Genomic DNA, 22,658 nt, shown 5'->3' with positions numbered 1-22,658 from the left:
TGGGGATACTTAAATCGTGTATATTATATATGGGCCACATTAGGGACATATGAATCAAAAATGCGCCTCGAATGTAAAGCAATCATGAAAGGAAGTGAAACACGTTGATCGTGAAAACAAGGTCCGACAAGAGAATTATTTCGTGTTATAATGTGAATCGGGACGTGTGAAAGCTATTTTGATGGGAAATTAATATTCTTGCATATTTGTCTCTGAGTGAACTGAATTTTTAAACACTAGGACTAGACTCTAGAGCGGGGGGGGGGCAAGGTTTGTGTACCAGGGACCAAAAGTTTTGCCCACCTAGACTGGCGCGCCATGTAAGTGTGACGCGGACAGTTACATTTTTTCAACAATAATCACAGTGTTGCAAAAGCAAAAGTGGAAAACGATACGCCTCGTGCCTAAACTAAATTTAATCGCGATTTCAACAAATTCCTTCAGCTATCTTTTATCGAAAACGTAAAAATTCGGTTTTAGTTTGGTTTTGGCGCCATCAGGCGGGCCAGATTGATTTACCCAACGGGCTGGATTTGGCCTGCAGACCGCAGTTTGTCCATGTCAGTCCTAGAACGTAGCTAAAGATTATACATGAAAAATTAATTGAAAATGCGGTCTATATACACATATCAATGTTCCACTTTCAAGATCTCGAACTGCTAACTAAAAGTAAGGTGTCGAAAAAAGATACTCCCGTAGTATGTGTACCAGGTTAGGGTTAGGCCATAATTTCATTCCGATTTTTCTTATTTCAGTTCTACTACGAGTTCGGGGACTGTCTCTGTTAGCCAAGTAAAGATACCCCTGTTCATATCTTTCAGTCCCTTCACACAACTTGATGTAAAGTAGGCGAACAAAAACCTTCCATATTGGTACAAACACTTCTGAAGCGCCGAAAAGACAGCTGCAACCTGTCATTGATATTGGCCCAAACCGGAAAAATTTTAGCAGAAAAATGAATGAAAAATAATCAAATGTATCCAAGGTCCCGACCTACTAACTGAAGAACGGGAAGAAAGTATTGATCGTAGTGGTGCAAGCGATCGCTGACACACTACCTTAGAATTTCACAAACTTTTGACGTTCTGGAGCCCATGGAGAGTTTGACTATTATTTACGGAGCCATACAAATTTGATATTTGACAAACGGTGACCGTACATTTGAACCCATGTACATTTGAATCCATGCGTATATCCACGGGCTCAATCTATATGCGGGTGCTAAAACCCATGGGTTAGGGTTAGTATGGGTTTAACTATCCGTGAAACCAAAAAAATTCCATGGGTGCAATAGCATACAGGTGCAATTGTCATGGGTTCAAATGTACGTGGGTTCAAATGTAATGGAACCTTGACAAACATATCAACAAAGTAGTCCCGAAATGTGGCAACAAGGCGGTGGAATTATAGATAATATCATATTTGATATAACGCTACCAATCTAAGGTCTCACACTACTAACTAAGGGTAGTATTGGTCGTAGAGATGTGAGCGATCGCCGACACACTAACTGATACTTGTATATCAGGACTGGGTCAGCTATAGAGGCCCTCAGCACTTTGGTGGCCTATATATGTATAAAAAATGATAATAATAAAACTGGTGTTCCATGTTATCTCGGAAATGGATAAGTAACTTCCAGTATTCATTGAATCGCAGGCGAACCATTGAAGCGTGAATAAGTGGTCTGCTAGACCGGTTCCAGCGGACATGTAATCAGGCCTATTGCTAATTGTGAGCCAAGTCACGATAATTTAACTAATGTTTTTGGAAACAGTTCTTATACTTTATATACATTGATTAACTTGATTAAACATTAATGTAGATAGAGGTATAACATGAATGACTGAACTTTTGAAGTCTGCGTCGTCTGACCACTCGAATTGGTTCATTAACACTAAGGCAACAATGGAAAATCGTCTATGGAAGTTCCTGTGGTGTCACTTTTCCCTTGGTGCCCTAAGCACGTGCTTATTTTGCTTAATCAATAATCCAGCACAGATATACATAGGGATAGATTTATTATTGACTGAGCCTCTTAATTTCAAGGACTATATGCGATCGAATTAGCAAAATATATAACTAAAGCCCCGAAGTATAATAAAAATATTTTTCCTCCGAAAGGAATGTCAGAATATTGCGATTTGCACTTTTAAATATAGCGTAGCCAAATTTTTTTGGGGGGGAGGGGGGGCAATTTATTTTGGGCCAGTCCAATATATTTTATAATGACGTGATACGACGCTCACTCGAAATGAAAGCTCTGTGATGAGTACCTGAAAAGCTGATCAAAAGTGTATACTTACTTTTGAGACAACCTGTATATTTGGAAAGACCCATGGACTCCGAAGACTTTTTCAACTTTGACTTAGAATCCGGACAAACCAAAATTTTGACTCTGACCACAACTCATGATACTGAGTGAACAAAATCAACTACTACGTCGTTGAAAAAGGCTATGGACTCCGATCAAAGGTATCTTTAACTTAGGCTAAGAATCCAGATAAAACAAAAACTTGACTCCGATCACTACTCTGGATAATGAGTAACAATATCAACTGCAATTACTATATCGTTAAAAGGCCTATAGACTCCGAACAACAGACGTTTCCAACTTTGACTAAAAATCCGGATAAACCAAAATATTGACTCTGACCACAACTCATAATACTGAGTGAACAAGATCAACTGCAATTACTACGTCGTTGAAAAGGTTTATAGCTCCGAACAACGTTTCCAACTTTGACTAAAAATCCGGATGACCCTAAATCGTGACTCTGATCACTACTCCGGATAAGAAGTAAACAACATCAAATATAACAAGTATATTTTTGAAAAAGGTCTATAGACTCCGGATACGGTTTCAATTTAGGATAATAATCCAGATACTGGGGCTGGGAAAAGTGAGCCGATTAACCGGTTAACCGATTTCATTTGGTTAACGGTTATGATTTATTTTAACCGTTAACTGACATCTCAGGTACAAATCATCTTTATACCGTACAATTTCGTTAAACATGATTACGTCATCGCAAATTTATTTTTTGCGGCGTTTAATTCAAAAAAATATTACTAACTGTGTGAGTAAGGAATCGATAAATGTAAAAAATAATGGAAGCGCCAAGGTTGCTAATAATGAAAATTTACAATGATGAATTCAGAATCAGTTTTCGGTCGATTTCGAAATATATTGTTCACGATTTCATTGCAAAATCGGATATTCAATGTCATACAATAAGTGCGCAGTTGATGGCGTTTTTCTACATATGATATATATCTCGAAGTAAAATTTGCACATAGAACACTCAAAATTTGTCACATAAATGACGTTTAACAACGGAATCAGGTTTTCTAAAATATTTCCACACGCCCGAACCACGCTGCCTATCTTTTGCAGCAGAGGAATCATGAAACTATCTCGATTCGTGAATAATTTTGATCGAAACCGGGATAAGAACACGTGAAATTGCTTTATAACCATTGTGACGTAACAAACTGAAATTATAAATATTACGTCAAACGTCACGCGGTGGTTAACCGGTTAATTTTACCCGGTTAACGGTCAAAATGTTTTCCCTAAAATTCCCAGCCCTACCAGATACACCATATTCTTGACTCATGCTCCGGTGGAGTGTAAATGAAACTTCAGCTTCGTGCACTAGAAAGAAATACGACTCCAAATATTTGATTCCTTTCTTAGCTCCGGGTTGGCGCTAACGGCCACGATTGGGTCAGTGAAGGCGGAAAAAAATTACATTCGGCTATTTTTTAACGCTTTGAAATTTTCTGCTCCGACTCTCGGTAAAAAGCTTTGGCGTATAAAGCTGATTCGTCTTCAATATCAAATTTTGACTCAGAATATTAGAATAGTGACATAGCCGAGGAATTTCCAAAAGGTCTTGGTTCTGTAATTTCTAATTGCGAAGTTAGACCGTAACAGCTATAGAGAGTCTAGGGGAGTGCTGTTAAGCCGGAAAACGTGAGTTTTCAAGAGTTTTAGGGTCTAAACGGGTTTCAAGCTACGAAAAAAATGTTATGAATGATACAGGAAATGGTCTCGTAACTAAAAACGTCGAAGCAGCTTCATCGGTATAGTTTTGTGAGCTTATCGGGCAGAATTACAGCCTGGCAAGTAGGGCTGGGCATTTTCGAATACCTGATGATTTCAGAATCGAATCGAATAATTTTTTCGAATCGAATCTCGAATACTTGAAAGGTATGAAATTGTATGTAACGTTCATATTATTTTAGGTCCTCCAGACATAAATTACTGAAAACATAGAATACATCACTGACAATAAAAATCAATACCTCAATACAGAAAAGAGTCATATGTCAGAATTGTGTTGAAAAAATATGGCTTCAATGATAAAAAATTGAGAAATTTACCTCGACCATTGGCGGAAAGAGTAAAACAAGATGGCGGCGATTCGAAAATTTGTTCTCAACCGATTCGAATAATTTACTATTCGATTCGAAATGCCCAGCCCTACTGGCAAGTCTCGCTCATTAGGTGTCAGTTTTTCATTTAAAAAAGGGCAGGTCCGACCACTGGCTACGCCCCTGTATTGGAAGTTCTTTAATTCTGAGTGTAATCTGCGAGAAATTTAAAAATACAACGTCAATATCAATCGAAAAACGCCAATTTCTGACTTCTCTATCTTGCCGTGATAATGAAAGCGCGAATTATGAGTCTGGAACTGTGATGAGCTGTAGCCGGAACGCACCGGAACGGCGTTCCGGTTGTTAGACATTTTACTGCATTTGCGTTCTTGTTGTTGAAAAAAAATTATGGTACAAAAAGTCTAGTTTCTCTGGTATGCTTAGTTAATAAAATATGTTTTATTACATCATAGTAAGTCTTTTTACGTCACATAACGCAAATAATTAGTACAGCAGTAACGTGTAATAGATGTTTCTCCGACCTTTGACCCCATGAAAATTCATCCTATACTATTCTAATAATAAGATTTGTATTGAATTGCTATGAATACTCTTATAATTTTACACAAACATATTTCATATAATTTCTTTGCAATTCTGTAAACGTCCGCGTCGTGTTGTGAATATATTACATTTTTGCGAATTAGGTGCGTTCCGGTTGTTACGATTTTTCCAGCTCATCACTGGCTAGACTAGAAAGCAAATACCTCTCTGAACCACCTTTCCTGGCACATCAGCATCTTTCTATCGTAAAAGAATGTAAAAAAAATGGTCTAAGATGATATTAAGTTTAAATATTGCGTTGATAAAAGTTCATGAAAAAGGCACAGTGAAAATTATTTGAATAAAAAATGAAGAAGCAGAGTAAATACAGATAGAAAAATAAACAAAACACATCCAGCCATGCAGAGGATGGTGAATGAACAATTGAACTGGATTATATTGGTATTATAAGTTATAGATATTCAGTTCAATCTCCATGGCGATCTCACACAAACTGCATTAAATTAGATATGGCAAGTCAGAAATGTTTTAGTCCTTTATTTATTCTCAAACGGCGAGCCTCAGACAATTTTTTTTTATTTTCAACGTGTTTTTTGGGTGCTCCCGAAGTATGCGAACCAAGATGGCGGACATCGGAACATAACACGGGTAACAGGTTAGGGTTAGGCGATAATTTTTTTCCAATTTTCCTTATTTTAGTCCTATTATCAGTTCGAAGACTAGCCAAGAGCCTCCCGTAGTATTTATACCTAAAATTATGGCCTAACCCTAACCTAGTACACATATTACATTCCGATGTCCGCCATCTTGGTTCGCATACTTCGGGAGCCCCGTTTTTTTAATAAAACATACTTTCGCTTTACTATCTGTTATTTGTAGCTTATTGTTAGCTAGTTATTTTTTAAGTGAGCCGCGAGACTTCAAATTCAAAAAAGGGGACGTGGCCTAAAAAGTTTGGGAACCACTGTAATAGACTATATATTTACTTTGAGAGTTCTAGTCAAAGCCCATGCCAAGCAGCTTGTGATAAATTGGATGGGGTAAGCCAAACCAGAAAGATCTCCGGTTCTTCTTATCTGTCTATGTTGGCAATGAACGTTGGACATATCCAGTGTTCAAGTGAGTATGCAGCCCTTTCTGTTCTTTCAAAATACAGTAACTTCCTAAATATATGTGGTAACTTGTACTGAGCGAGAGTGTTGGACACCTCATAGAGTACCATAAGTTAGCTCATTATAGTGAAGGATATCCGAAACTTTCTGACGGGAACTAAACCGTCGATTCTTTGCTCATAATTTGTATAATATTCTCATTATCAGTGACGTTATAATCATCATTGTCAAAAGTCTTTATTGCGTCATCATAAAGTTCCCCGACGTCATCATCAATCGTGACGTCATTACTTGAAACAGCAGGAGACATATCAACACTGTTTCGTGAATTTCCTGGAAGACGTGACTGGCTCGGAATTACCTTACTTGAAGTGAGTCTCGTGTGTGGCAGTAAATGTAAAGGCGTCAATGGCTGGTATTGGTATTTGCCTGAGAAAAAAAAAGATTCCGTGAAAAATTGTTAATTTAAGTTATAATGTGTTAAGTTATAGTTATATTATCCCCCCCCCCCCCCAAACAACAAAAAAATGGGATGTCTACGCTCTGCGCTAGCGTGATACCAATTTAAATAAGTCAAGACCAACGCTATAACCACTAGATAGGCCATCGCCCCACAATCTCAAAAAGAATTCATTTCCTTATTATTTTTATGATCCGCGTTTTTATTGAATAGAAGTCGATGACAGATTGGTTATTCTATTCAGAGTAAAGAGTCCAGCTGCACACTAACACAAATGGATTTCTGTAACGTTTTGTCCGACCAGAGTCAGACTTCCTCAGACAAGCAGTTTACAATAATGGCAAGAAATAAATTGCTGGACTCTTTAATTGGATAGAATAGTCATGTTTATTCCAGCTACAGTATCCTTGCAGTATACGCATACGGATCCACTAGCATAAAGGCATAGAGAAAAGATAGGAAGTTAGTCTCGCGCAACCCAACTCAAATTTAACAAATTAGTTAATTTTAAAATTTGCGCTTAGAACAAGTTCGCGCGACCATCAAAAAGGTTTCAGCAGCAGCTCAGACACCTTCGTCACTCAAATAGATTTTCAGGCACGGTTGTGAACATAACCTCGTTATTACGTTTTTACATGCTATTTGTTGGTTTTCTGGTGTGTTTCAGAAATTTAAGTATGTCTTTTTAGTTTACTTGCAGTAGGCAAAAGTTAATCTAGAAATAGCTGTGATAATCTTGGCTGAACTTTTGTACGATAAATTGTCAAATGTTTTGAATCAAAATGATGGTTTTTAATCATGCAAACAGTTTATTTATATTAGTTGCGGAGATAATCGATTTTCTGAACATCAACAACAAACGAACAAAAGTAACAATTCAGATATTCAAGTCAATAATACACTCACACATACACCAACCAGCTAAGCAAGCCCAATGTAACTTAGCACATTGCGATCCTCCCATTGTGTTTACAAACTTCGGAATTTTCTGAGCGGCAGAGATTTCCGCCAGTTTCTTCGCCGATGCTTTGAATGTTGCTGGACAAGGCCGATATGATCGTTTCATGTACTGGAAAAGAGAGATTATAATTCAGTATAATAAGAAATGATATATAGTGTTAGTGCTGTGTCATCGCTACTATTTCTTCTCTAATTATAATTTTGCCAAGGTCGACAAATAGTAATACTCCAATATTTGAAAAACCGACCGGTTTTGTCATATGAAGGACGACGAAGCTGTTATTTGTGACGATATTTAACGCTGAAAAAAACCATCTGGGGTGTATGCCAATTGCCTCACCACTAAAGGTTAGGTTAGAACAGACATTTCTATGTCTGTATTAGCAAGCAACTGTTAGTTGGTCAACCAAACTTGTCTTAAGATAAACCGAATTAATTTTAAAAAAAATGATCAGACAGAACCATCAGTAAAACAAACAGAGAAACGTGGGGCAATAATTTAATATTTAAAAAAAGATCCATCTCCGAGCAAAGTTACAGTAAACTTCTGAATTGCTAAAAGCTACTAAAATCATATAGGAATATAATGGTGCAATATACGACAGTAAACACGGTCCCACTTGGAGACCAACAGGTCAATATGATCAGGGAAGCTGATCTGGCGCACTTGTGTCTGCTGGAATTACGACTATATTTTTTTGGATATAAATTTCCGCTCAAAATATCGATAAAAATCACGTCATAATGTCGCCGATTGTTACATTGTGCTTCTTATTATTATATAAACATTAGCCTAGACTACACGGAGGACTAGTTTTAGTAAATAAACTGTTTCCCATTCATAGTTATTCATAATAATTTTGAGCCTCCGGCCCAGTAACCAATCCTATTACGTGTAACTGGTCCACTCAAAAAAGTGATTGATTGCCTACCCCTGCTATATGCACTATACTTATCTTACCCTTACCTACAGCACGATCTAAATCTGCTGACGCAAGAAGCAGTTTAAAATAATATAAGGATACCAATACTAGTCACAGCTCACCTTCAATAATACCGGGTTCATTTCATTGACTCTCCACGTTGGGAAATGCTCCGGAGTCAAATCCGGAACTCTTGGTTTTTCAAAGTTCATTCCGTGTTGTAGTGTAGGATCTGGATAAAAAACGTCACTTTCGTAACTAAGTTGACGCATCATTTCAAAAGTTGATGACGTAGAAGCAGTCGTTGACGTATCATCTGACGTAGTTATGTATGACGTACTGTTCCCCATTTGAATTGGCGAAATTATGATAAGTTACGATTTATTTATATTAAGTGCATGGTAGTTATCCTGTGAAAACAAGGTATAAAATATGAATATCATTTTAAACGTTTATAACGTAGAAGCAGTTGATGACGTATCATCTGACGTAGTTATTTATGACGTACTGTTTCCCATTTAATTTGACAAAAATATAATTTTTAATCTATTTATATAAAGTGCATTGTAGATATAATCTGTTAAAACAAGGTATAAATTATGTTTATCATTTCAAACGTTGACGACGTAGAAGCACTTGATGACGTATCATCTGACGTATATATGTATGACGTACTGTTCCCCATTTAAATTGATAAAATTGTGATAATTTTTTATCTATTTATATTACGGTAAGTACATTTTACTTTTTCTGTAAATACAAGGTATAAAATATGCTTAGAAAATCTTATCTGCGCTTGATGCTGACTTAGGCTAGAATTCCAATCTACCAGTTATTAGGGCTGGGCATATCAAATCGAATAGTAAATTATTCGAATTGGTTCAGACGAAAATTTTGAATCGCCGCCATCTTGTATTTTACTTGAACGACAAGATCGGGGTGAATTTTTTTATTGGAGCCATATTTTTATAATGCAATTCTGATATATGACTTTTCTCTTTCTAGTGAGCTATTGATGAAACATGTTCTCTTATTGTTTGTGAACGCTCAGCGTAACTTCTGAGTTATGAATTCTACAAGTAATACATTGTATCAGAATCCACACCCCTACTTCAGCGTCCATAAACATAAGATTCCAAGTAAAAAACTTAGAAAACTTTTTTCTCGTCCACTATGAAGGAGCCACTTTGTTTCAGAAAGAATTCCAAAGTACATGCAATCCCCATACCCCAATCTTGCTATTTTTCTACCGTTTCGCTTCGAACAAGGCTGTACTATGTTTTAAAAATTAAAACGCAAAGTACACACAATGCATCGTATCATGAACCGCAGATTGATAGATGATTATGGAGACGCCGCCACGTTTTTTCTACAGACAAAATACATGGAGATGTAATTGCTTTGAAATTTGTCACTATAGGGTTCGTTTTGTTTGGTGGTAACTGGTCCTAAAGTTACCTCCCAGTCATATCGAAAACTTTTGATTTACTTATGCTGTTGTTATTATTTTTTATAATATGTGTTTTCTGGTTGACGAAATAATAAACTCTCTCTCTCTCTCGATTCATTGGTCGCAAGAATAAAGCTTGAGTTATGACTGTTGATCCGCACTGTTCCATTATAAGTTGAGAATTCGGTACTTTGTTTTGAGTAAACATGTGTAAACTCTATTTGCGAAAAATCGATAGAAAACGCATTTACGAGTAACTGATTTGAAACTTGTCATTAGTTTTTCTTGTTTGTCAAAAGTTAGAATTTTTTCCAGCAAAAACATGTAAAATTTACTGCCATTTTAAGGTAATTTTGCTCAAGAAGGAACATGTACAACAGGCCATTGATATGTCGGTTTTACTCTGTATTCGAAGACCGGACTTGTCGTGGTACACCCGAAGTATGTGAACCAATATGGCGGACAGCGGAACGTAGTGTGTGTACACTAGGGCCTACTAACGCTATTGGGATATGCACGTTTACACTTGGTCTCAAACTGCCCCGCGCAAAAGACTAAAATTGTAAAAGGCGCCCTATACTTTCATAATATACACACACTCAGCGAAAGAAAATATGTTCCCAACACGTATATTGCTGATTTTCCTCAAATCTAGCCAAAAAATCCGTTTTGCTTGCTAACAGCATAACTGTCAGCAAAAGCCGGCCATAAAGTTTAGCAAAAGCTTTTGTACGTAAAGAAATACAATGCATTGTAAGACGAATATAATATTAACTACTCTTCGAATAAGGAGATAACAGTTGCGCTGACCCCTGGGCCATTGCTTTCAATATAGAGGGAATAACCATTAAAAATGTTATCCAGCCATATTTAATACCTTAGAATTTAGATACTTTTCAAGGAAGTCTAGCAAGCTATGACAGGCGGGCCCAACGGAAGCGTGAAAGACAAGAAGCGTAAACAACAAGCTCTAAGCGACGTGAGCTAGATTACGTTTCATCGAAGGCAAACTGAAGCAGAATTTTCCCCAATGAGCTCCCACCAAGAAGACACAAGGAGTCCAATGGGGGCCACGCTACGTATCGCCATGGTTCACCTAATTGCTGATCGGTTACGGCAGCGGTTCACGACCAGGAGCCCCACAATACCAGTCGCAAAACTAATTTTACTTTTCCACTTTAGAAGAAAATTCCCCGTTTCTCCTTGTCTATTGCTAGCTTCCACTAGGTACCGAGTTCATTGACAATACAGTTACAACGTTTAAGACTTGTGCTTTTAGTTATATCAATCGTCTTTAGCAAAATTGAAAAAATGTTAGTTTGGTAGTCTCTTTTACAAAACGAATACACTCGCGAACCCTTACTTGCATAAGGTTGTATTCGGACTCTGATTGCTCTGTCGTTCCCTTTTGCACGATTATTGTGATACCAGGATTTAGTATTTTAGTCCAACGAAACGTCATATGAAAATCCTGCCCATTTTCCTCATTCTTTATCAAAAGGTCTTCAGTTCACTTACGGTAACCTAATTTACCAGCGTTCTCAGATCGGATTTAGACAGATAAATATTTAATGTTTCCATCAGTATTCGGCGGTTTGGATGTCACGTGATCATGTCTGATCAGGTGTGACTGAATGTAGTTTTTACAATGTCTGCATACAACAGCATCGCTTTCGCGTTGTAAATTTTTTTATGCGTGGATTTCTTCAGACACACAAGGCACGAGCGTACCCAGGTGGCGAAAGCTTTTAAGTGTCATACATAGCAATTTTCCGTGGCTCAAAACGCTGTTTACTAGGGTCACCATATTTGAAAAAGCAAAATTCCGGACAGTGCATGACTATTTTCATGACCTCGTAGTAAAAAATATGCGCACGGTACGAATTAACAATGTTCATTAGCAGTGTGCACAGTACGATTGCAGATGCAGTAAAATTCCGGACATTTGAGCATTTTTTAAATTCTTCCCGGACGCAAAATTTAACCCTAAATTCCGGACATGTCCAGAATTTTCCGGACGGTTTGGCAACCATAGTTTAGACCCGCAAAGCTCTTGAGAACCCACGTCTTTGGCCAGACCGGCAATCTGTTATGGTCTTACTTGGCAATTAGAAATTTCGGAACCCCCTCCCCCTAGCCCCTAGCTAGAACATTCCTAGCTACACGCCTGTTCAGACGATCCCAAGTTGAATCAACTCAGATTTGGGGAACGATGGAAGCTGGGCAAATGGGTATCAAGGCGCTCCCGTGGTATTCGCACCAAGATGGCGCACAACCTGCTAACCCTAACCTGGTACACATACTATGTTCAGGCTGTGCGCCATCTTGGTACGAATACTACGGGAGCAACGGTCTCAATATAGCGAAATTATTATGCACGGCCTATTTCTTTACCAGTAAATTTTAGAATTCCGCGCATCTGAAACGAATCACTGTCTAATTGTTCTTATATAATATATGAGTTGGTAATCACACGATAAGCCGTGGTTCACCATATCATTAACTAGAGATGTACCGATACCACTTTTGTCGCCGATACCGATACCAGCTAAAAAGGCCGATACCGATGCACCGATATTCGAAAACGACCGATACGATTCCCGTTTCTATTAGCGGGTGTGGGGACGTGCATGGCTCATAGTTCACGATCTTTCCGAGAAAAAATAACTTCAAGATCTTTATTCTAACCTAATTTTTAAAACATTCTTGATCATATTGAAAAGCTAAATATATCGGAAATATCGGTCTAAATCTAGCCGATGCCGATAAATTGGCCGATATTGTCGATACCGATACATCTCTATCATTAACTTGAGTTATCGCTTTTTCCCCCAGAATAAATATGAAAATACAATCTTAGTAATTATTCTATAACGAATTTATATATGTCACTGAACGAAGAACATATAGTCGAATGCTGATTACTTCAGTAATCAGTAATTTATTTCTTCACCATGCTGAAAACACGAACTATACATACACAAATTGAAGAAAATAAAAAAAAAATCGCCTTTCAGGGTAAAAGGAAACGCCGAAAACCAATATTGGTTATCGAGAGGGGGCACCCTTGGGAAAGTCCAATATGTTTATCAGAACATGATAAATAGAATAAAGGTGAGTATAGGGTTGCAAGTAAAAGAATACACAACTTCAAGCAAAGTCACATGCGGCTGCTGAAACATCGAAAGCTATTGAAACCAAATTGGAGCTTTCAGATATGAAAAGCATTTTTTTTCTCAGAAAATTTGCTCAAAGAAGGGTAAACCCTCATCGAGCAAACACGAATAATCGCTATACTGCCAAAAATACGGTAGACAGCGCATTGCCAGAAGATACAGGTTAAGAAATTGGTGCTCCCGTAGTATTTGTACCAAGATGGCGCACAACCTGAACGTAGTATGTGTACCAGGTTAGGGTTAGCAGGTTGTGCGCCATCTTGGTACAAATACTACGAAAGCGCCAACAATTTTTTATATTATCTGCAACTGAGCAAAAAAGACACTTCCATCGGAAACTTCGTAGAAAAATTTCGGCTTTTCACAGACAAGGGAAACCTGCAATCTCTTTTCGCTTGATAACAAAGTTGCATCAATAAACACGTCACTTACCGCAAACAGGGTTATGAAAAACATTTACTATTCTAAATAAGTAAGCAAAATGTTTTAATATTTGGAGAAATCTAGTTTTAGCAGTTGTACATTGTCTGTTCAATTTACTTCACCACGGGTAAACGGCACTGCCGTAGTGTGTGTACCAGGTTAGGGTTAGGCCATAATTTTATTCTGATTTTCCTTATTTTAGTTCTATTACGAGTTCGGGGACTGTCTGTGTTAGCCAAGTGAATATACCCCCTGCTCATAGGTTTCAATTCCTTTACACAACTTGGGTGGGCGAACAAAATGAGTTATCTCCATATTGGTACACATACTTCTGGAGCGCCGAGTAAACTAATTGGCATGAAAGTTGAACCTGAATAGGAATTACTATTCTTTCTAGATCGTCTCACGCTTTCCTAACTCACTAAAATGCTGAGATCTGCTGAAAATAGACTAGACCATCATAGGTCGGAGCAAAAGCAAACATGCTTTTAACCGTACATAATAAGATTGGTGGTTTTCCTCAAGTCTAGCCAAAAATTCCGTTTCGCTTCTTAACAACATAGCATAACTGTCAACAGAAGCCAACCATAACGTTTTAGCAAAAGCTTTCATAAACAAACTAAGCGATGAGAGATACTGAAACCTCATGGGACGAATTTCTAGTAAACAGTGTTCCACATGAATTTTGAAAGAAATAGAAACTTATATTTTTGTGTATATATAACTAAAACTGTTCAAAGCATTAAAGGTGGCTTCTTCAGTTATTTAAACGACTTCAAAGAATATTTATCTCTGTGAATTTGAATATTAAAGGCAACTATAAATAAAAATTTGAGGGGGAACACTTTGTTGATCGAACATGCAAAATAACGCATGACATCAGAATGTAATGTCAGAATTCGTTTGATCGTTGCGCCACTCGGAAAAAAGTCGCAAATTTTATATTTGCGGGTTATTTAAAAAATGATTCAAAATACTAATAACCGATACAGATAAACCACGTATAAGATAGTCTACACCCGGATTTACAACAACTCTTTGAACAACTGTGAAATTCGAGTTGATAAACTTGTTATTTTTATCATGGTTATAGCCTCAATAAACGTGATCTAGTTAATACATAATATCGATCTGGTACTTGCTAGAATGTGCTTTGAATTTCCTTACAATTGTTACTGTATACCAAATCTGCATTTTAGTGAGGCCATTTTTATATTTGTGACGTTTTCGCATCTTCTTCCATAACAATAACATGTGTAAGCAGCCATTGTTACGTAACGAGCTACGATTTTAAACAGAATCCACACGGTCCGGCAATATACTGTTATGCATTTTATTGTGGCCTCACCCCCGCCCTTTGAAATGTAAAAAAGCAAGACCCTCAAGACTGTTGGAACTCCACGTTTTCCAACCGGGAAGCCTCAAGCTGTTACGGTCTAACTTCGCAATTAGAAATTTCATACTCTCCCCCCCCCCCCCCTTTTTTGAAAATTCATAGTTGCGCCCTCGCATGGTGAAACCATGGGCATGAAAAAGGACGGCCGGCCATGTCTGATCAATATATAACAGTGATTTTAAAACGTCCAATTACGAAAAAAGCAATTTCACGGTAATAACGTCTTGTCCACTTTCCTCAAAACGATTTTAAAATCATCAGCGAAAATTACTTTGAACCCGCAGACTATCGGGCCAACACTATTAACAGTCGTCAGTAAGTATATCAAAAATTGTTGATCTAATATTGAGGCGTCTTTCTAAGCATTAGGGATACTCTTGTCATCCCACTGTTGAGTGTTACTAGGTGGGAGGTAATAAATCTAATGAGAATGCTGGACCAATTTTGATATTTTACCTAAAAAATAACTCGAAGGAATTTGTTCAGATTGCGATTAAATTCAGTTTTGGCATGAGGCTTATTGTTTTCCACGTTTGCAACACTGTAAATATTGTTGATTTCAAACTTGGCCCGAACCAAGATGGCGGACATCGGAACGTAACATGGGTAACAGGTTAGGGTTAAGCGATAATTTCTTTACAATTTTCCTTGTTTTAGTCCTAGTATCAGTTCGAAGACTAGCCAAGAGCCTCCCGTAGTATTTATACCTAAAATTATGGCCTAACCCTAACCTAGTACACATATTACATTCCGATGTCCGCCATCTTGGTTTCGCATACTTCGGGAGCCCCGCAAAATGTTTGACGGGGCACAAAAACCTTGCTCACCCCTGATTCTATCCGATAGGTTAATTAACGCGCGGGATTTATTTGCGCGACGTCGAAGCGGGAACTAGATTTAGAACGGTTTTGGAAATTTTAATCAAATGGTGTTTTCTGGGACCAGATATACAATTTTCTGCCTCGGTTAGTGTCTGGTACCTAGCGTCCTGTATTCACTTTTTTCTTTGTACCCAACCCAGTGCTTCCATCTTTTTCAGTTCGTGCCCACTTTTATTGCAATTATTTTCTGTGCGACCAACAATGAGATGTTAATATATGAGAAAAAATGCAATTTACTATTGGTGCAAAGTGCGATCTTGCTTATTAGACATTATCAGATCAAGTCGGATAACGACGCATAATTATATTTTTACGTCGTTCCAGAATTATACTGCCACAATTTCTTGATCTAATCAAAAACTGTATGTAACATTTGAAAATACTTCGCTACCCCCTTAGCTTCGCGACCCACTGCTCTAGCCTAAGATAGACATGTTCACGAAAAACAGATCAGTGATAGAGCAGTAACAGGAGTGATTTCACTAAATTGACAACTATTTTTCACTGCAACTAATGGTCCACAAAATTTCGGCGTCGTGTTGCCAAAAACACATTAACGAGATGAGTCAAATGATACGATAAAGGTTACAGAAGTATTATGATGCTGCTGAAAATGAGGGTAACATTACCTAAAAACTTAATATATTTCAGATTTGCACGAGGCACGCAAGGTAAATTCACTTTAATTGTGATTTTGCACTCAAAATAAAAAATATTTTGCTTCCCATATTAAATCTGAATTTTAGGTCAATTTCGCTATTTCTATTCAGACTGAGTCTCGCGCAATCCGTTTCACATTGATAAATAAACTGACATGACAAATGAAAGCCGATAAAGGTAAAACGAATCACCAATGTTTACAACTATTCATGAAAATCTGTCCTATCGTAAAAAGTGCTTGAGTGGATGCTAATATTCTAATTGTTAAATCATTGTTGAATTATTGCTGATTGGTCATTGTTACGGACAAAAACGCGGAAGTCCATGATCGGGAAAACACTCGTGGTTAAAATCGCCCTGTGGAACAATATTAGGAATATTCATTTTTTCAGTAATAACTTTGGTAAAGAACTGTACAATTACTAAGTCTTCAAATGTAAACAGCCAGAACAAAAATTCATTACGATCTTATGAAATATGCATGAATTGCCGAAAGTCTTGATATAATCATTGTAAGGTAATACGGACTTGAATGCTAAGCATATGATAAACGGGTGACGTGGATTTTTAGGAGATTTTGGTTTAAACAAGTTTACACACTTCCTCAGAGATCACTTCAACCCATCTCTCAGCTAAGTTAAAAGCAAAACCTGAATAACCCAAAAGCTACAATACATAGTTACGAATGTGCATTATGCGCCAGAAAATGCCGACTTAAGTGGATCAAAACATTTCCTATTCTGAAACAGTCCATTTCGAGTCTTGGTCGAGGTGAGTGGGAGTTATGTCGCAGAATACCTGTTCCGATAATGTTTTCATTCTCACTTACAAGCTCGTTTAAGCTATCTCTGATAATATATTTAACTACTGTATATTGTTTTTAGTACAGATGCCAGTCGATGCCAACTCGCGGGAGATTTCAAGTCAACGCTGTCAGTGAAATAACAAATGAGAAGTATAAGTAAAACCTCTTACTGTTCACAGTATTTTCACATCAAACTTTATAATAAATTTGAATGCCTTTTAGGAGCGTCATTTTTCTGTAAAGTCAGTAATGGTAGACAGTTCATAACCGCCAACACATCTTATACAATGTCAAGGCTTTCTGAACTTTTATTAGCATAGTTTATGCATCTGAAACAAATAACTGACTAACTAATCCCATATCCGACATGGACTGGTAACCGGACGGGAGACTGTGGTTCGCCAGAGCCATATCGGCTTACCTTTCCCCGGGATAAATATGTAAATCCTATCCTAATTCAAAACACGGCCCTGACTCTCGCGGAAGTCTGGCAACGCTACTATTATAAGACTTGCATTCTTGCAGGCGACCTTTAACGTGATTGTGACGACAAACAGACTACTAAATACCGGTGAAGTAACTCACTGCTGTAGCAAGGAAGGCAGCGAACTCGACGAAGTCGAAAAAAACTTTAGCATAGTATAGTTCGGTCGCAAGTGGAACTCTAACGTGACTTAATGTGAAATAGCGGCTTATCAATCAGGTTTGGATTTAATCTATATCTCAGGGGAACAGAACGATTTAATCATAATATGAACAGCGTGACCGTATCTTGCACACTGTACCGTAACAAGTCAAGGTCGTTAATAGGATTAGCCAGTGCAATTCGTTTCAATGCATATGGCTAACAGCGAAACTCGTAAACAAATTGCAGCTCTGTGGCTTAAACGGGTGATCTAGCTCAGTTTTCTACAAACTTTTTCATCACGACCCACTTGGCAGGGCCAAATTTTTCCGCGATCTCCAGGAACTAAATTTAATACTCCCAAAACATTTGAAAAAAATGATGAAATTGACATTACTTTCAATAAGACCGATGGACTTGTATATTCTCGTACAAAAGATCAAATCTCGACTCCATTTAGGTGACGGTCGGTCTCAATACTGGTTAACATAAGTTAGTGTCGAAAAAGATTTTACCGAAACGCCCATTGAACTCTTTCTTGACTCACTTTGGGGTCGGAACCCCCTGTTTGAAGAGTTTTGCCATAGCCCTCAAAAACTGGTAGTCTGAGTTAATATTTCCCCTTTTTAGGTCTACCAGATTCTTTTAAATTTGAACTGATTCTAATGTATACGACTCCATTCTTGCTACAAAGTACCTCGTCTTCGTACAATTCGAAAAGGGGATTAGGCTTTTAAAACCATTAGCGGAGAAAGTCGCAAACCACTTACAACTAAGAGACCCGCTCTAACAGTCGAATAGTTTTCAATACCTTTTAAAAATCAACCAGAATTTTTGAACTCAACGAGTGTGGTAAAGTAAAGTTATCCTGACTATATGACTTTCATTCACGCTACAAAGTATGACTGTGATATGAAATCTTACAAAATTTATACTATCTTCTAATTTGAAAAAAAAATGTCAAATAACAAAACTAATTTAGTACCGGTCGAATCGAGACTTACTGACTTGGAAAACAGCTGGAAAGTCGGCAAACTCGATAAAGTCGAAGTTTTCAAAAGAAATAAGTTAGCATAGAAGTTCTGTTGCAAGTGGAACTGTAACGTGACTGAGCAATAACTAGCGGCTTATCAATCAGGATAGGATTCAATATTTATCTCAAGGGAAACAAATGCGATAGAAGGGCTGGATCATATTGACGAACAACGCTACCTTGTCCAGTTACAAGTCGAGGCCGGGAATGATTCGCGATTTTAATTTATTCATTCCAGTGCATTGACGTGGTTAGCGCCTAGAGGAGATAATTTTAACTTCTTTCTACAACATGGCTTAGTGAAAAACTGATCCTGATATCGCAAATGATTTCACTCTCATTGTAAAGTCAAACAGTCAAGTGAAACCGTACACAAGACTTTCTACTTTATGATTTGAATAAGAAATGTTAACAAAACTTATTTAGTACCCATCGAATCAAGAATTAGTAATAGCAAAACATTCGTGAAAAACCTATAGAGGAGTAATTCTATCGCGGAAGTAAGTGGAATTCCTAACGTGGCTGAACAAAAACATAAGACATATCAATCAGAATAGAATTCAATAATTATCTCAGGGGAAAAATACGATTGATACGGCTTGATCATATGGTGAATAACGTGCTAGCTCTTCCAGGCGGGAAATTAGATTAGGTAGTTTGATTACCGTAGTTTTAATTCCAATACGGTTAGCTGAAGAAGTCGGGAACAACCTTCTACTAGTTTGTCTACTTCTCTCATTTAGTTCCCCCAATTTTCTAAGCTGAGCGAGGGAAGTACAAGCTGAATTCTGATAAATATGATTTCATTTACTTGAACTTCTGACCTCATTTTCCCATAAAATAATGTAATGCGGTTCCGAAATCCGGTAACATGATTGTGACGACAGAGACGCTATCAAGTACCAGCAGATACGTGGTAACTTATAGATAAACAGCTAGAAAGAAAGTAAATAGAAGAGGTGAAATTCTACACAAAAAAAACTTGAGCATAGCGGTTCTGTCGCAGGTGGTCATGGACATACGGTGAATAACATGCTATATCTCTTCCAGGCCGGGAATTGGATTAATTCAATTCGTTTTAATTCTTTAATGCGGTTAGCGGAGAAAGTCGTAATCAATTTGCTGCTACGTTGTCCACTTTACGAACTTGACTAGCATGGTAATTCTTTTATTTGGATTCACGAAGATTTTTAAAAAGTACCAAGCCAAATTATGATACATATGCCGGGGCTCCCGAAGTATGCGAACCAAGATGGCGGACATCGGAATGTAACATGTGTACTAGGTTAGGGTTAGGCCATAATTTTAGGTATAATTACTACGGGAGGCTCTTGGCTAGTCTTCGAACTGATAATAGGACTAAAATGAGGAAAATTGAAAAAAAATTATCGCCTAACCCTAACCTGTTACGCATGTTACGTTCCAATGTCCGCCATCTTGGTTCGCATACTTCGGGAGCACCCATATGCCTCCATTTCCGCGAGAAAGTCAACACGTTATGTAAAACCTTACTATCTTTCAATTTGAAAATTATAGTTTAACAAAACCCCCCTTGTTCACATTTCCACTGTTTTTGTCGCTGTCAACTGATAATCTCCCTTTCCAGACGAAATAAACCAATTTGCTAGCTTGATTGGGTGTATTGAAGTCCCAAAGGAATCCATCCCCCTTAATTAAGATTTGGCAGCGGGGACAGACTAGCGATAAAAATTAACAAAATTGTTCGAATTTTTAGCGTAAATCGATTATCTATTTAGAACAAAGTCACGTTAGGATACTAAACAGACTTCTCTTGCAAAGACAAAACTGAAACTACTGTTGCCACATTTTCAATACACTTGAATTCCCTTTTTCTAAACTTAAAGTTAAGTTTCAACACGTTTCTAGCAGTACGTCTGTACATAAAATATACATGAGGGTTTATTAACGAGAACGTCATTTTTTGAAATTTATAAAACCCGTTTTATTACGGCAAAACGATTTTTTTATCGATTTTATGTCCAATTCCCGAATTTTTTTTATTGTATGATTGTAATATAGTATTGACAGAAGGTACATTGGAAAGATATGGAGTTTAATGATATATTTAAAAACACGATGGGCACTTTCACAAATTAGAAGTATATTTATAAAATGCCGTTAGATCAGTGGTGCTCAACCTTTTTTTAGGCGACCCAAATTAAAAAAAAAATAAGGTAAGCTCAAATACCAGGCGGTCTGTAATTCTAAAATTGTCACAAATTAACTAACTTACTAATAACAACAGATGCCAAGTTTTTACTCTGTGATATTTCCCACGTATACAATTACTATTGAGAGACTTTTCAATACCAAATATAAATAAACAATTTACGGTGCTTCTGAAGTATGCGAACCAAGATGGCGGACATCGAAACGTAGCATGGGCAACAGGTTAGGGTTAGGCGATAATTTTTTTCCAATTTCCCTTATTTTAGTCCTACTATGAGTTCGAAGACTAGCCAAGTGCCTCTCGTAGTGATTGTACCTAAAATTATGGCCTAACCCTAACCTAGTACACATATTACATTCCGATGTCCGCCATCTTGGTTCGCATACTTCAGGAGCCCCCAATTTACCTATCACAATATTGTCTATCACAGTAGAGATAGACCTAACCGACCAATGTATACTGTATCTCTGTAATTTTTATCCTACAATTTTTAACTAATTACTGATCTTTATTATTTGCAGCCATATCTTGTTTTATCTGAAGAAGTTAGGTTAGACTATGATCTATCGAAAGCTCCTAAATATACTTGATATTTCGTGGAAAGAGATTATGTTATTTTTATATTTTATTATATTTTATCTTCATAATACCATCTCAGTCACGCATCCTTGTGGCAACAGCCACATACGGATCCGGAATAGAAAGTAAACAATTAGAAAGAACCTGCAGTTCAATACACAATACCCTAGTACACCCCATTTTAGTTTTTTTGTCGATAAAACAAGCGACCCAAATTTTTTTTAAGGCGACTCAGTTTTGGGTCGCAATCATCGGTTGGGAAATACTGCGTTATACCATAGTCTAGCATTGTCTAATCTAATTTACTCATGAACTGCGGTTGGTTCCGGTTGTGGGTTCAGCTCTCAATAAGTTGGAATAAATTTAAATTATTAATTAACTAATCTCATCACGCACATAGATTGCCATCGGGGCTAGATTTCGTGGTTTAGTGTATAATCAGGTTGTTTATGTTAGGGTTATGGCATAATTTTATTCCAATTTTCCAGATTTTAGTTCTATTACGAGTTCGGGGTTGTCTGTGTTAGCCAAGTGAATATACCCTCTGCCCACAGATTTCCGTACCTTTACACAACTTTATGTGATGTAGGCGAACAAAATTAGTTACCTCCATATTGGTACACACACTTCTGGAACGCTGTTTTGTCGGCTTTCCTCCACCCGTTTAAACTTCGCTGTTTCATGAGCGGTTCGTTGGACCTGTGCTGGAAATAGGGCAAGCGGGATATATATAACCTTTTTGAAGAACTAATTTTTCCACTATAATATCATTTTTCGAACCCGCGTTTTTCCTAACAGACTTGCATCTTCGAGCAACAGAGCGAGTTTATATATGCCTTCAACATAAATATTTATCACGCACATTAGTCTAAAAATATCGTTTTAATTATTGTAATGCGCGCGTAAAGGTCAAATATTTGAACTTGAAAGGTCAAATTCTAAGTATATTAAAAGATTGGGCAAAAATGAAAAATAAAATTTTAAATTTTTTGAAGTAAGAACATACTCGAAATAATGAATTCCTACAATAATCAACT

At 37.3% G+C, this 22,658-nt stretch overlaps 1 protein-coding gene across 1 annotated transcript; it reads right to left on the bottom strand.

Annotated features, from left to right (window-relative positions):
- Nucleotides 1–5,212: 5,212 nt before the first annotated feature.
- LOC120326906 (uncharacterized) lies at nucleotides 5,213–8,832 on the bottom strand. Its single transcript, XM_039393266.2, has 3 exons — nucleotides 8,525–8,832; nucleotides 7,426–7,588; nucleotides 5,213–6,488 (listed from the first exon to the last, which is right to left on the bottom strand). The coding sequence occupies exons 1-3, from the start codon at nucleotides 8,750–8,752 to the stop codon at nucleotides 6,217–6,219; spliced, it is 663 nt and encodes a 220-aa protein (XP_039249200.2). The 5' UTR covers nucleotides 8,753–8,832; the 3' UTR covers nucleotides 5,213–6,216.
- Nucleotides 8,833–22,658: the final 13,826 nt, after the last annotated feature.

This window comes from Styela clava, chromosome 4, assembly GCF_964204865.1.
Source record: "Styela clava chromosome 4, kaStyClav1.hap1.2, whole genome shotgun sequence".
NCBI lineage: Eukaryota > Metazoa > Chordata > Ascidiacea > Stolidobranchia > Styelidae > Styela > Styela clava.
Note: the sequence above shows the minus strand (reverse complement) of the source record. Positions and strands in the feature narration are given on the sequence as shown.

Excerpts from the sequence above, each read along its gene's own strand:
- LOC120326906 (XM_039393266.2), bottom strand. The coding sequence starts at position 8,752 with ATGGGGAACAGTACGTCATACATAACTACGTCAGATGATACGTCAACG. Across the intron at positions 7,589-8,524 it reads TGAACCCGGTATTATTGAAG|TACATGAAACGATCATATCG; the intron begins GTGAGCTGTGAC and ends TCTCTTTTCCAG. Across the intron at positions 6,489-7,425 it reads CTTAGCTGGTTGGTGTATGT|GCAAATACCAATACCAGCCA; the intron begins GTGAGTGTATTA and ends TTTTTTTCTCAG.